The following is a 14,425-nucleotide window of genomic DNA, read 5'->3' on the forward strand; positions in this document are numbered from 1 at the left end:
CTCATACCGTAAAAATGTACTTTAAATAATTCCTTGAGTTTGAGAACGGTATTTGGAACTGATTTGCAGATAAAACTACTAAAATAAGGTAATTATTTGAATGATGGATGGATTGGAGTGATCCTTCTCCCACTGCTTCAAACCTTGATACAGTATATGTGAAGTCAAATAAACTGGCCTCTGAGTGTATAAAGAACGTGTCACATTGATTGGCTCCAATCTATGTCTACGTGACCTTGCAAATCAACCCTTCATTTTTGGGCCCGGCTCAGGCACAATATGTCATTTCCTTTGTTCTTGGTTTGAAAGAAAGAGAGGAGTGGCCAATGAGACAGAGCCATTGAGAACATTGTGTTTCGGAGGAGCCGAGACAACACGCACAAACACACCGACCGGGACAGGCTGAAGACATAACATAACTCAGTGTCTGATGGGATTGATGTCATCACGCATAGACTAATGGGTTGTAGTTTACAGCAGACATGATTGGTTTCGATGGTGTGAGCACCATACTAAATTACACCGTGTCTGGGTCCTGCTTTTAATGCTGCTGTTCTCTTTGTGTGTGTGTGTGTGTTTTATGTTATGTAAGCTCAGTTAGTAAGAGCGTGGCACTAGCAATATCATGGTTGTGGGTAGGACTGTGATGATTATGGAATTTTGAGAGACCATTCACTGTCATGCAAATAGGGCATTGGGCCACCACAAGCCAGAAGACCTTCAATGCACCTTTGCATAGATTCGCCAAGTGTCTGAAACTCTGTTGAAAGGATGTGACACTATTCTTCCACAAGAAATTCCATAATTTGGTGTTTTGTTGATGTCGGTGGAAAATGCTAAGGTGCCGCTCCGGGATCTCCCATAAGTGTTGAATTGGGTTGAGATCTGGTGACTGAGACAGCCATGGCATATGGTTTATCTTATTTTAATGCTCATCAAACCATTCAGAGACCTCCCATGGGGAATGGGGGCATTGTCATACAATGGGGGCATAGCCATGGTAGCCAAAATAATGGCCTGCCAAGCATTTTCATACATGACCCATGATGGAATGTTAATTGCTTAATTAACTCAAGAACTACACCTGTGTGGAAGCACCTATTTTCAATGTACTTTGTATCTGTAATTTACTCGTGTCTCCATTATTTTGACATAGCCTTGTCCCACCAACATATTTTTCCGCATAAGATCCCGTTGCATGATTTTCTTCCCAACAGCCAAATTAGCAGAATAATACATTACTCTGCAGCAGATATAAAATCCCACCCATTGACAGGGCTCCAGACTAACATCCTCCCCAGCCCATGATTTGGTCGCACAATTTTTTCCCCCGCTGAGTCATGCAATAGGATACATTTGTTATCATTCACCTTCTAAAGTAGTTTGCTGTGCTTTAGACTGTTTAATATACTGAGATGGGAGGCTATTCAAGAAGTAAGAAGTTTCATCTAACATGTCCACGCAGGAATGCATGGTTCAAGATATGTTGATGTGCAACCTAATCCAGTGATTGTCATGAATTGTGAGTTGACAATAAACTACTGTTGTTAAACTTTAACAGTGTTCCATAGTAATCATTAGTCCACCAGTTGCAAATGATAGTTTCTACTGGACAAATTAAGGTATGTGTATCACTGTTTCCTTCCGTTTAAGAAAAGTTTTTAAACAGAATTGGCGGAATGAATATACCCCTGATCACATGTAAACAAAGTAAACTTTTTATGCAGCCATGTTGTATTCCTTCTCACATCTATGCACTCTCCTCCTCTCACCCTTTCCCTTCGCTTGTGGAATTCAGCTGTGTGGCCAGGCGAAAAAACCTTTCCAAGCCAAACCACATCATAACTGCTACACACAGCCTACATCGTTGTCACCATATTTGTTAAAGTAACGTCATAGTCAACATAGCTAATAGAAATAACACGTCAGTAAACCTGCTACAATCATTCAGCACAGTGTACGGTCAGTAAGCAGTTTAGCAGATACACTGGCGGTCGCCGGTGGCAATAAATAGGTCAAATCAAAAGCTGACCTTGACTTGGAAGAGTTCCAGTGTTGTGTTGGATAGTCATAGCCAGCTAGCTGTCATAGCATCCCTCTGTTTGAGCCGGGTTTTTGAGTAGGCTAACTAGCTAGCTGCATTTTCTAGCGATAATAACATTTTTTTTAAATGATGAAATATCGCTCTCGCTTCTTTCAATTTTGAAGAAATTAATTTGTTTAAAGCTGTTCAACAATTGTCTTTCTCTCTTTTTGAGTTAACTACTCACCACATTTTATGCACTGCAGTGCAAGCTATCTGTAGTTTATGCTTTCAGTACTAGATTAATTATTTGATCTTTTGATTGGTTGGACAACATGTTAGTTCATGCTGCAAGAGCTCTGATAGGTTGTAGGACGTCCTCCGGAAGTTGTCATAATTACGGTGTAAGTCTATTGAAGGGGGTAAGAACCATGAGCCTCCCAGGTTTTGTATTGATGTCAATGTACCCAGAGGTGGACAGAAGCTAGCTGTCCTCTGGCTACACCATGGTGATACCCCACAGAGTGCTATTGAGGCTACTGTAGACATTCATTGCAAAACGGTGTGTTTTAATCAATTATTTGGTGACGTGAATATATTTAGTATAGTTTTATCTAAAAAGGATAACTCTTTAAAGGTCTCACAATAAAAAATAAAAAATGAAATTCACTTAGGATGGTCCTCCCCTTCCTCCTTTGAGGAGCTTCCACTGAGCATGTTACTGTACAACCACTGTGTTCCAATTTAGGCGTTTATCAGTGACATTTTCAACCCGTATAAGGGTATGAGTGTAAAGGGGTACAACTTTTTTTTTTTACCATAATGGACAGTTACGCGATTCTACAATAATTTTGCTAGCCCTAGTTGTGGTTTCAATTCCCATAGGGATCACATTCCCTTTCTTAAAATGTATGGAACATGTATGCAATCACTCTACTCATTGGCTTTGGATGAAAGCATATGCTAAGTAGCATATTTTATATTATTCTGTTTGTGTTGGCTGAAGTCTCCAGCCTGTGCTCTAGTCGTCCTCTCCATCTCAATAAGAGCTATTGAATAGTGTCTGGTTGTCCTAGGGAGGCGGGGAGAAAGTAAAAGCAGTCTGGAGCAGACAGCGTAAACACATTAGCCCATGGATGGTAAAATCTCAGCGTACACAAACGTCATTAAAGGGAATTAAAACAGCCAGGGAGATGCATTTAGAAAAGCCGGCACAATTACAAAGGGACAGGGTGGGGAGGCTGTCAGTGTTGTAACCTTCTTGTTACTCGTTGCTCCGCTCGCAATGTTCCCAGTGTACCGCAGCTAGAATATCTGTCAGTCTACGGGCTTCTTCGTCGATGTCATTCCGTTTTGGAGTGGAGGGAGTTGCGATTTGTCCTTGCTCGGCAGAGTAGGCCTCTTCAGGTAATCGCATTACCTTAGCGATATGATTACAGAATATGCAGAAGATTGACAGACTGCATTTATTTGAGGGAAAATAAACACATATTTTCTTCAGATGTACCTAGATATGACTTTGTGTGAGGTATTCGGCGTGAATGGTCAATTGATATGACGATCAATTGACTGACTTCCCACTATTAAGAAGCTTTTATACGTCTTAATCTTTTCAGTTCTGGAGGCAGGAACCATTGAGACAGCAGCTCAATGAGTCTGTTCCATTCAGCCCAGTGTGTCGACTGAATGGACCTTCATTTCAAGGGACCAAGTCTTACATTGACTCAATCAGCAGAGTGCGGCGGCTGTTTAAAGTGCTATTGAATCCTGACATTTGAACTGAAATATATTTTGGTCAGTCCTATGAACCCCATTATGGACTTAATTGACCAATTATTTATTGAAAATAAATCTCTTTCATAATTGTTGGACATTGATACTTTTCCACCGCTTATTTCATCAAACTGTCTATGTGAATATCTTTGCACATTTCCTTCAGTCAAACATATTTTATTCCCAAATTAAGAGTACGTAAAAAGGCCATCTTATTAAAGAGATTCTCTGGTAGTTTTGTGTACTTTTGCAAACTTTTTAGCCAGTAGTCCTGAAAGTAGCACTCACGAGCCAAAAGTGGTCCCTGAAAACAGCATTATTTAAAAAAAATGTTTTACATTTATTTTACCACCTTTTTCCTCCCCTATTTCATGGTATCCAATTATTAGTAGTTACTATCTTGTCTCATCGCTACAGCTCCCGTACGGGCTCGGGAGAGACGAAGGTTGAACGTCATGCGTCCTCCGAAACACAACCCAACCAAGCCGCACTGCTTCTTAACCCAGCGCCATCCAACCCGGAAGCCAGCCGCACCAATGTGTCGGAGGAAACACCGTGCACCTGGCAGCCTTGGTTAGCGCGCACTGCGACCGGCCCGCCGCAGGAGTCGCTGGTGTGCGATGAGACAAGGATATCCCTACTGGCCAAACCCTCCCTAACCCGGACGACGCTAGGCCAATTGTGCATCGCCCCACGGACCTCCCAGTCGTGGCCGGCTGCGACAGAGCCTGGGCGCGAACCCAGACTCTGGTGGCACAGCTAGCACTGTGATGCAGTGCCCTAGACCACTGCGCCACCTGGGAGGCCCGAAAACGGCATTCTACGACACATATGTGCAGATATGTGCACCATGTCTTTGCTCTCTCTGTCTCTGCTGTGTCCACTGAGCCGTTGGGCCCGCCCTGTAACCTCATTGGATAAGGCTGGGCATGCCTCTTGCTAGCAGTCACTCAAATGTGAGGGGCTGAAGCTCACTGGGTCGAACTTAAATTGCTAGGGGGCTGGCCCACGTGGGGGGAAATAATGGGAAAACGTCACGGCACAGCTTCAAGAAAACAGTCTCTTTCAAACTAGGTGAAACAGTAATTCTGCTCATAGATTATGCATGTATGAACGACACATTGACACGACAGGTAGCCTAGTGGTTAGAGCCTAGTGGTTAGAGCCTAGTGGTTAGAGCCTAGTGGTTAGAGCCTAGTGGTTAGAGCCTAGTGGTTAGAGCCTAGTGGTTAGAGCCTAGTGGTTAGAGCCTAGTGGTTAGAGCGTTGGACTAGTTACCGATAGTTTGCCAGATGGAATCCCCGAGCTGAAGGTAACAATCTGTTGTTCTGCCCCTGAACAAGACACTGTTCCCAGGCCGTCATTGAAAATAACAATCTGTTGTTCTGCCCCTGAACAAGACACTGTTCCCAGGCCGTCATTGAAAATAACAATCTGTTGTTCTGCCCCTGAACAAGACACTGTTCCCAGGCGTCATTGAAAATAACAATCTGTTGTTCTGCCCCTGAACAAGACACTGTTCCCAGGCCGTCATTGAAAATAACAATCTGTTGTTCTGCCCCTGAACAAGACACTGTTCCCAGGCCGTCATTGAAAATAACAATCTGTTGTTCTGCCCCTGAACAAGACACTGTTCCCAGGCCGTCATTGAAAATAACAATCTGTTGTTCTGCCCCTGAACAAGACACTGTTCCCAGGCCGTCATTGAAAATAACAATCTGTTGTTCTGCCCCTGAACAAGACACTGTTCCCAGGCCGTCATTGAAAATAACAATCTGTTGTTCTGCCCCTGAACAAGACACTGTTCCCAGGCCGTCATTGAAAATAACAATCTGTTGTTCTGCCCCTGAACAAGACACTGTTCCCAGGCCGTCATTGAAAATAACAATCTGTTGTTCTGCCCCTGAACAAGACACTGTTCCCAGGCCGTCATTGAAAATAACAATCTGTTGTTAAATGACTTGCCTAGTTAAATAAAGGTCAAAATAAATAAAACACATCCAGCCCAAAGCAGGAAGTTTAAAAAATACTTTCTTGACGTCAAAGTACCTGAGCATGTCTTTAACAGTTATACGCCATACATTCGTATACATTCGTAAGCAGTACATAAACATCCGTAGATGCAAAATGACAATAAGATGGATGATGGTAGATATGTCGTTCACTTTGTCACCTCACAAGATAATTGTGATGAGGACCATCTCACAGCATTATGAGCAGGGTACTTCTGTCTATCTGGATGATGTGGTTCCGTCTGTAATGCTGTATTTAGTATGACTCAAATGGCTCTGAGTAATGATGGTAATAATTTGTTCAGATCCTGCATTACCTCACTTTCTTATTCCCTCTCTCTTCTCTCCCTCTCATCTCTTTCTCTTCTGATCTCTCTCTCTCTCTCCCTGTTTCCTCATCTCTCTCCATTTCTCCTTCTTCTGCTCTCCCTCCACCTGAAAGAGACCGCCTGCGTCTTTGTAATTTGGATGTTTGATGTCGTAGTAATGACAGCAGAAAGTGTGGGCTTTTGAAAAGAGACACTATTATTTACCCGTCTTCTTTCCTCTCCATCTCACATTATCTGCCAGTCTCACCTGGGCTGGGTTACTTGTGAATCATATAGCTCCTAAAATAATACCAGCCGAGGAGTTGGCTATTCTTCTCTCTGTCCCGCCCCTCTCTCCTACTCTGAGACTCCTTGTGAATACTCTCTCTCTCTCTCTCTCTCTCTCTCTCTCTCTCGTTGTGTAGGGAGGAAATTGTCTGTCTACGTGATGCTTCTAATAAACCAATTTATGAGGTCAAAGGTCCTTTGCTAGCTCCTCCCAGATTCAACCTCTGCCCAAATGTTCTCTCTCTCTCTCTCTCTCTCTCTCTCTCTCTCTCTCACTCACTCACTCACTCACTCACTCACTCACTCACTCACTCACTCACTCACTCACTCACTCACTCACTCACTCACTCACTCACTCACTCACTCACTCACTCACTCACTCACTCCATGGAGCAGAACGGGACATTGTTGCCTTGTATTTTACAGCCTTATGTTCCTCTCCCCTCGAAAGGACATTGAAGAAGTGTTTCTGTTTGCAATGCAATCCGTCATAGGCTCCCTTTTACTACAATATCCTTGACTCACCTTCCAGGAAAAGCACAAGTGTCTGTAGAGCCAAAAGGTGGCATTGCAGAGATTCACAAGACTTTGTTGATGTTGATTTTCAGTTCATCATTCTGCATTAGATCAATTCACTGTCACTAATATCATCTGTAGTGATTTATAGTTGCAGACTCTCACTAGGCAGATGGAGAGATAGATTGAGAGAGAAAGAGGCAGGGATAGACGGAGGGTGATGGCAAGGAAAGAGGGATGATGTTGAGTGATGTCGTCTTCAATCTCTCCGCCCGTTATGCACTCTCTGTCTGTCTGTCTCTCTCTCTGTGTGTCTCTTTATCTCTGTCTCTCTCCTGCCCTCGTTCTCTGTTTGTCTCTATCTCTGACTCTCTCTCTCTGACTCTCTCTCTGTTTGTCTCTTTATCTCTGTCTCGCTCTCGGTTTGTCTCTTTATCTCTCTGTCTCTTTCTCTGTCTGTTTGTCTCTATATCTCTGTTTGTCTCTATCTCTGTCTCTCTCCTGCCCTCGCTCTGTTTGTCTCTCTCTCTGTTTGTCTCTATATCTCTGTTTGTCTCTATCTCTGTCTCTCTCCTGCCCTCGCTCTGTTTGTCTCTCTCTCTGTTTGTCTCTATATCTCTGTTTGTCTCTATCTCTTGTCTCTCTCCTGCCCTCGCTCTGTTTGTTTCTCTCTCTTTCTCTCTCCTGCCCTCGCTCTCTGTTTTGTCTCTATCTCTGTCTCTCTCCTGCCCTCTCTCTCTGTTTGTCTTTATATCACTGTCTCTCTCTGTGTCTGTCTCTTTCTGTCTCTCTCCTGCCCTCGCTCTCTGTTTTGTCTCTATCTCTGTCTCTCTCCTGCCCTCTCTCTCAGGATCAGACATGAAGATGTATGTGTGTCTGGAAACAGGCTGTAGGCCTTAATGGAGGCACTAGTCAATAAAGATACTGTTTATCAGTGTTCTCTCTTCCTCTTTCCATCCACCTCCCTCTGTCTGGATGCATATCTAATCTGTTTCTGTGAGTAGGATATGGAAAATGACATAGCAACAATGCTGACTGACTGTGTCAGCTGTAGTGGTTCTGGGCTCATTTTCACAAAGCATCTCAGATGTGCCCTGTCCAAGTAATCTCATTCATTGTAATCTAAAAGGCTAAACTGATCTGAGATCAGCAGTTCTACTCTGAGAGGCTTTATGGATATGGACCTGGGCACAGACTCACAAAACCTTCTTAATAAGAAAACATTTCTTCTTAACTGAAATGTTTTCCTTAACTATAAACTTAAGAAGAAAGCTAAGCAAAGTTGCTATTCCTCAAAATGGTTATTGGAAATTTTCTTACAGTATTTCTTGTTTCTCCAAAAGCAAAAAATAATATTATTGAAGAAACATTTTTGGGGAAGTTCCAAGATAGCTTAAACCCTTGTCTTAATCTCAGGGCAGTGAGAGAAAAAGCTAATGAAAGCAATTGAACATGTTTAATTCACTCACAAACGTCATCTGAAAGTTTCAGTATTGATTATTTTAAACCCAAGAACATGTTTTAGAACAGTAATCTCAGTAAGAAATATGCCAACATGATTGCCTTTGCTAGCTTGATAGCTAGCTAAAACAGTTGCTGAGCAACAAGAAGATATTTGAGAAGTTCATAAGAAAATCGTGAAATCTCAAGATATTGTTGAGGAACTTCTTTTTTATTTTTTATTTTTTTTTGCGTTGGTGTTTTGTGATTCTGGGCCCTGGTTAGCCGCTCGTGGAGTACTAATCACAAATGCCAGCCGTGTCAGTAGAATGTGTTGGAAAGCTTTGGACCAAAGCGCAATATGGAGTCAAAGCTGGCGGGCTCTAACTGTTTGAACTTAATTCCTACCATGTCATTCCCATTTCTTTGTGTGTGTGTGTGTGTGTGTGTGTGTGTGTGTGTGTGTGTGTGTGTGTGTGTGTGTGTGTGTGTGTGTGTGTGTGTGTGTGTGTGTGTGTGTGTGTGTGTGTGTGTGTGTGTGTGTGTGTGTGGAGAGGGGGCAGATCTTTGCAGCAGCTAACCCAGTGATTCCCCTTGGAGACAAAGATGTTTCCACTAACGTCAGAGAGACTGTGTGCTCAGAGCCTACGTCACACTATGAGATGGTTTGTAGCATGGCTAGCTGAAAGCAGGACCCCCTTCAGTACACATGAATACAGAAAGCTGATATGGCTGTTTGATGGTCCTCTGAAGCTCTGTGTAGGATTGTGTTGTTGCTCTGTTGCTGCCCTGAACTCTGCATTAAAACTATATAAAAAAAAGGAATAGGCCTGTGAGCTGCTGTTCCATATTCTGCTCACACAATGCATTTAAATGATCATGTCCTCATGTATGAAGAAGAGATGGGAGTGGCTCCTGATTCAACCAGGAAATACTTAGAGATCAGGGAAACTCTCTCACCCTAATATGTTTATGTGCTATTGTGCATTTTAACAACTGTCAATATAGTTAAATTATATTAAGTCTGGGGTTACTGTACTTTTGTGTCTCCTGACTGGCTGATCGTCTCTGCTGCTGTTCCAGATGGGATCAGTGTGACAGGCCTTCCCATCTCCAGCCCCCTGAGACAAGTCCTCAAACCCCGGGCCGAGACCAAGCCCCTGGGCAGCGAGTCCAGCAAGACAGACTACAACCACGTCAAGGTAGGACTGACACCTCTCTCCTCTCCTCCCATCTTCTCTAAACCCGGTTCCTTTTATTACTGAGATTTCAGCAGGAACATCTCTCTACTTTACACATCTGCATTTCATGACTTCCGAAGGTTGTTTTATTTCCCTCCTTGTGTTGTATTTCCCATTTTCTGATGCTGCAGATAGTTAACACGCCTCATGTTGTGGTAATTAGGGTGAGTGTAGCTGTTTGTTTAAAAAGCAGGGAGGGAGCTGAGGATAGACAGACCGACAGACAGAGAGACTAGCTGCAGCTTTTCACACATAGACAAGAAGGTACACAGAGCTAATGTGGCGTGTCTCTATCAGGGTGCAGCTGATCTCAATCAGTGGAGAGAACAGGCTGATGTCTTGCTGAACTACATTCTCTGTGTGTGTGTGTGTGTGTGTGTGTGTGTGTGTGTGTGTGTGTGTGTGTGTGTGTGTGTGTGTGTGTGTGTGTGTGTGTGTGTGTGTGTGTGTGTGTGTGTGTGTGTGTGGCTTTGGTGTTGTAGAGTTCGTTAAGTTCTGTCTGCAGGGGTGAACCTTTCCATTGTGATTCATCACGGAGCACGTATGGTTAGCTATAACGTACGCATGCACACACACACAACCTCCCATCCGCGTCCACTCGACCATTCCCTCTCCTTATATACATATCTACTCGCCTTATTACATAACCTAGAAGTTTTCAGGGGAGGTGAAAAAGGAAAGCCAGGTCAAATAATAATGAATAAATATTAGGCCTGTTCTAGCGTTTTTAATTTTCAGATTCAAACAGGTACACTACATACAAACACAACACTTGTTCCAATAAACAGACGGAGCAACTTGTAAATAAAAAATAAATAAAGAATATAGAAAATACAATTTTACCAAAGAACTAAACAAAACAAAGAAACAAGGTGGTCTAATCAAGTAGATGCCTGTTTCCAGCTACAATCCAGGGAAAACGCATATTTCAAAGCAGTTTTGTTGTCCACATTTAAAAGAGGGATATCACAGCTTTCCAGTGCTACCACATTGACTTCTCAACTCCTAAAAATGCGCGCATGGCATCTTAAAAAAAAAAAAGACAACTATTTATTTATTTCACAACACTGTTTCACATGCTGACCAGACCGCTCACACGCATCTTGATTTTGTCCACCCACACCAGACGCGATCAGGACACGCCGGTTGAAATATCAAAACAAACTCTGAACCGACTATATTCATTTGGGGACAGGTCGAAAAGCATTCAGTGTTCATTACAATTTAGTTGCCAGCTAATTTGTCCAGGAATATAAACATTGGGTTGTTATTTTACCTGAAATGCACAAAGTCCACTATGGCAATGAATTCACAGATAAAAGGGTTAAAGCTTCTAGTAATCACTCCTCCTTCAGGCTGCTTCTTCTTCTTTGGAATATATATGGCTGTTGGCAACCAACTATAAGGTGCAATACCACCACCAACTGGACTGGAGTGTGGACCTCATTCATCTTTTAATCACCCACGTGGGTATATGCTCCTAAAAACCAATGAGGAGATGGGGAGATGCAGGACTTGCAGCGCATCAAGCGTCACAAATAGAACCAAGTTCTATTTTACCGGCTGGCTGCGCAGACGCGCGCCAGCAGTGTTCGGTGCAGTGATTGAATAGCACGTATGTGTACATTTATTTTGCAACGCTCGCGCACACGGTCAGCAGGTCACTGACACCTGATCTAAGCCATTACACATAGAGAATCTATACTGGAGGACGAATCTCATTCGTAATTCCCTTATGCTGCCCTCCAACTCTCCACTGTAAATATGAAGCTGTCCGTTCCATCAGTCGGCTGGTGAAGCTTGTTAAGAACAGTGTAGAGAATGACAGACAGGCAGCTCAGAGTCTCAGTGCAGATGATGTTGTTTTGGCAGTTTGGCTGCAGAGGTAATCCCAGAACCGACCAATTACACATCATGTGGGAACATTGCCCTAACATAGTCCTGTGTGTGTATTTGTGAGGCGGTATGGATAAGGGTTGATTTGCACATAAATTGAAACTCTCCTGCTGGTTAGACTGAACCTTCTGAATGTTAATGTTTCCCCTACCTGTGCTTGACTATGTATGTACGGTGCTATATGGATTCATATTTCCTGAGGCATCTGACTCGTCGTTTGGCTGCAACATTGTTTTTAGTCTGACTCACACTCTAGATTTGTACTTGGCTGGCCTACTGGTTCTAGTGCAGGTCATGCGTAATATCACTCGTATCATAGTGTCTGTCTGCCCACTATTTCGTCATTAAAACAACAACTAAAAGCTATATTGATGGCTTTGTTTTGTCCGTTTTTGCTCATATTAAATGCACTTTCTATTGAAAGCCATGATTTCATAATCACGTATCTCATGGATTCTGTATGCAGCTGAAATGCCTTTGTTATGTGCACAAATTGGGTCAACCAGTTTATTTTCCCACGCTGGAGTTGTACTTCACAGATTATGTTGTGTCTTAGCCTTCACAGTGATGTGTTTGATAAGCTTGTTGTTTCATCCACCTTCCTGCTTGTGTGTGTATGTGTTTTAACCTTCCTTTCCCCACCTCCATGCTGATCAGCCTGCCTGTCCAATAGGAACAGGTGATATTTCCCTCTGAGCCACCTGGTGAACTTTGCTATTCCTTCTCATTATGATATTTCTACTCCGTGATTCTGCATTTGTTACAGTAGTTAGCTACACATCCCAGCCTGCCTGGAAATGCCACAGGAATACATGGGGGGTGAGCGTGTCTGTGTGTGTCTTTTTGTGTGTCTGTGTGCCTGTGTGTGTGTGTGTTCGTGTCTGTGTGTCTTTGTGTGTGTGTGTGTGTGTGTGTGTGTGTGCGTGCCTGTGTGAGCAGTTGTTGGCATGCGTGCCTATTATGCTCAACGATTCCCAGGAAATACAATGTAATAAAATAAGACCGTTCTGTAATCCGTCGACAGGAAGCGAAGGTGTGAGTTTGACTATCCCCGCTCTGCCTTTCTTCCTGTCTATTTCCACTCTGTCTTTTCCCTGAGGTCTTGCTGTGTGTGGTATGTTGTGACTGTGTGCAGTGCACATTTGTGTTTGTCTGGTAGTGTTTGCGTATGTTTGTGTGTCAGTGTTGCTCTGTAGCATCTCTCTAGTGTCTCTCTTACCTGCACGTGTTTGTGTGACTCTTAGGTAGTACAGGAAGAGAATAGTGTGAGAATAGGACACTTCGCTCCATCATATGGGGAGGTAGGTTAGAGAGAGAGGTTCGAGTGTCAGGCCTGGGGAGGAGAACAGGGGAGTAGAGAGAAGTCTATAAACCTTTATGATTGGGGATAACTCACGCATCAGGGATGACATGCTCATTCATTTATCCTCCTGAACCTAGCTCCCTTTTGTCTGATGACTCAAACTGAATTATTCCGCTGCTCTGTCATTCGCCAGATACTTCAGTCTGAGGCTGCTGTCGTTGACGTCAAATTGAGTCATCAGATTTTGGATCGTCTCTAACCATTTGGAGTATCAAAGCCAACGACGTATTTTCAAAACTCCACTTTATCCACGTGAATTCTAGCTCTGGTTAGAATGTGTTTTGTATTCTAGAAATCGTTGGGGAGGGACTCAAATCCAGACTTACTGTGAAGAAGAAACATTCACGTCATGACGTTTGGCTGGGACATTGAGTTTGGGTAGCTCCCTCTACTCAGCAGGCAGTTGGCGTCAGGGACATTTCAAGGCAGAGCTGTGTGTGTGCGTGCCAAACCCCTCAGACACAGCTCTGAGTCCATCCCACACTGTCTTCAAAACCACAAATGTCTAGGGGTGTGTGGAGCTTAAACCCGATGTCTAGTTCTACCTGTTATTTTTCACTGCTCCTGAGACTGCAGTATGGAAGAGGATTCAGGTTGAATAGAAATGCAAAAATATTAGAAGATCCAGGTTGAATAGAAGCACGAAACTCGTCCCTAGTGGACCAGTCGAGACGGAGTAAACAGTCTGCAATAGTTTTTAAAAGCCAGTAGAGGAGAGTGGATGGATTGAGGGCTGTCTGAGGTACTATACTATACTGCACATAGCCCATCTGTAAATAGCCCATCCAACTACCTCATCCCCATACTGTATTTATTAATCTTGCTCCTTTGCACCCCAGTATCTCTACTTGCACATTCATCTTCTGCACAACTACCTCATCCAGTGTTTAATTGCTATATTGTAATTGCATTGCCACCATGGCCTATTTATTGCCTTACCTCTCTTATCCTACCTATTTTGCACACACTGTATATATACTTTTTCTACTGTATTATTGACTGTATATTTGTTTTTTTCCATGTGTAAGTCTGTGTTGTTGTTTATGTCGAACTGCTTTGCTTTATCTTGGCCAGGTCGCAGTTGTAAATGAGAACTTGTTGTCAACTGGCTAAATAAAGGTTAAATAAATCAATTTAAAAACTAGGCAGGGAGACTGGGAGTTGGGGAAAGCACAATTGAATTTGTGTTCTTATATTTGGGTTTAACGTAGCAGGTTGGGAGAATTAGCGAAGCAGGTTAGGAGAATTAACATAGCAGGTTGGGAGAAGTAACGTAACAGGTTAGGAGAATTAACGTAGCAGGTTGGGAGAAGTAACGAAGCAGGTTAGGAGAATTAACGTAGCAGGTTGGGAGAAGTAACGAAGCAGGTTAGGAGAATTAACATAGCAGGTTGGGAGAAGTAACGTAACAGGTTAGGAGAATTAACGTAGCAGGTTGGGAGAAGTAACGAAGCAGGTTAGGAGAATTAACGTAGCAGGTTGGGAGAAGTAACGTAGCAGGTTAGGAGAATTCACGTAGCAGGTTGGGAGAATTAACGTAGCAGGTTGGGATAAGTAACGAAGCA

At 43.1% G+C, this 14,425-nt stretch overlaps 1 protein-coding gene across 1 annotated transcript in view; it reads left to right on the forward strand.

Annotated features, from left to right (window-relative positions):
* LOC124044351 (trafficking protein particle complex subunit 9-like) overlaps window positions 1-14,425 on the forward strand; it is a 393,465-nt gene that overhangs the window by 174,166 nt on the left and 204,874 nt on the right. The window contains exon 20 of the mRNA XM_046364005.1: window positions 9,444-9,562. Coding sequence (XP_046219961.1) covers window positions 9,444-9,562 — 119 coding nt within the window. The remainder of the gene's footprint in view (window positions 1-9,443; window positions 9,563-14,425) is intronic.

The sequence above is a fragment of the Oncorhynchus gorbuscha genome, linkage group LG09, assembly GCF_021184085.1.
Source record: "Oncorhynchus gorbuscha isolate QuinsamMale2020 ecotype Even-year linkage group LG09, OgorEven_v1.0, whole genome shotgun sequence".
Classification (NCBI taxonomy): Eukaryota; Metazoa; Chordata; class Actinopteri; order Salmoniformes; family Salmonidae; genus Oncorhynchus; species Oncorhynchus gorbuscha.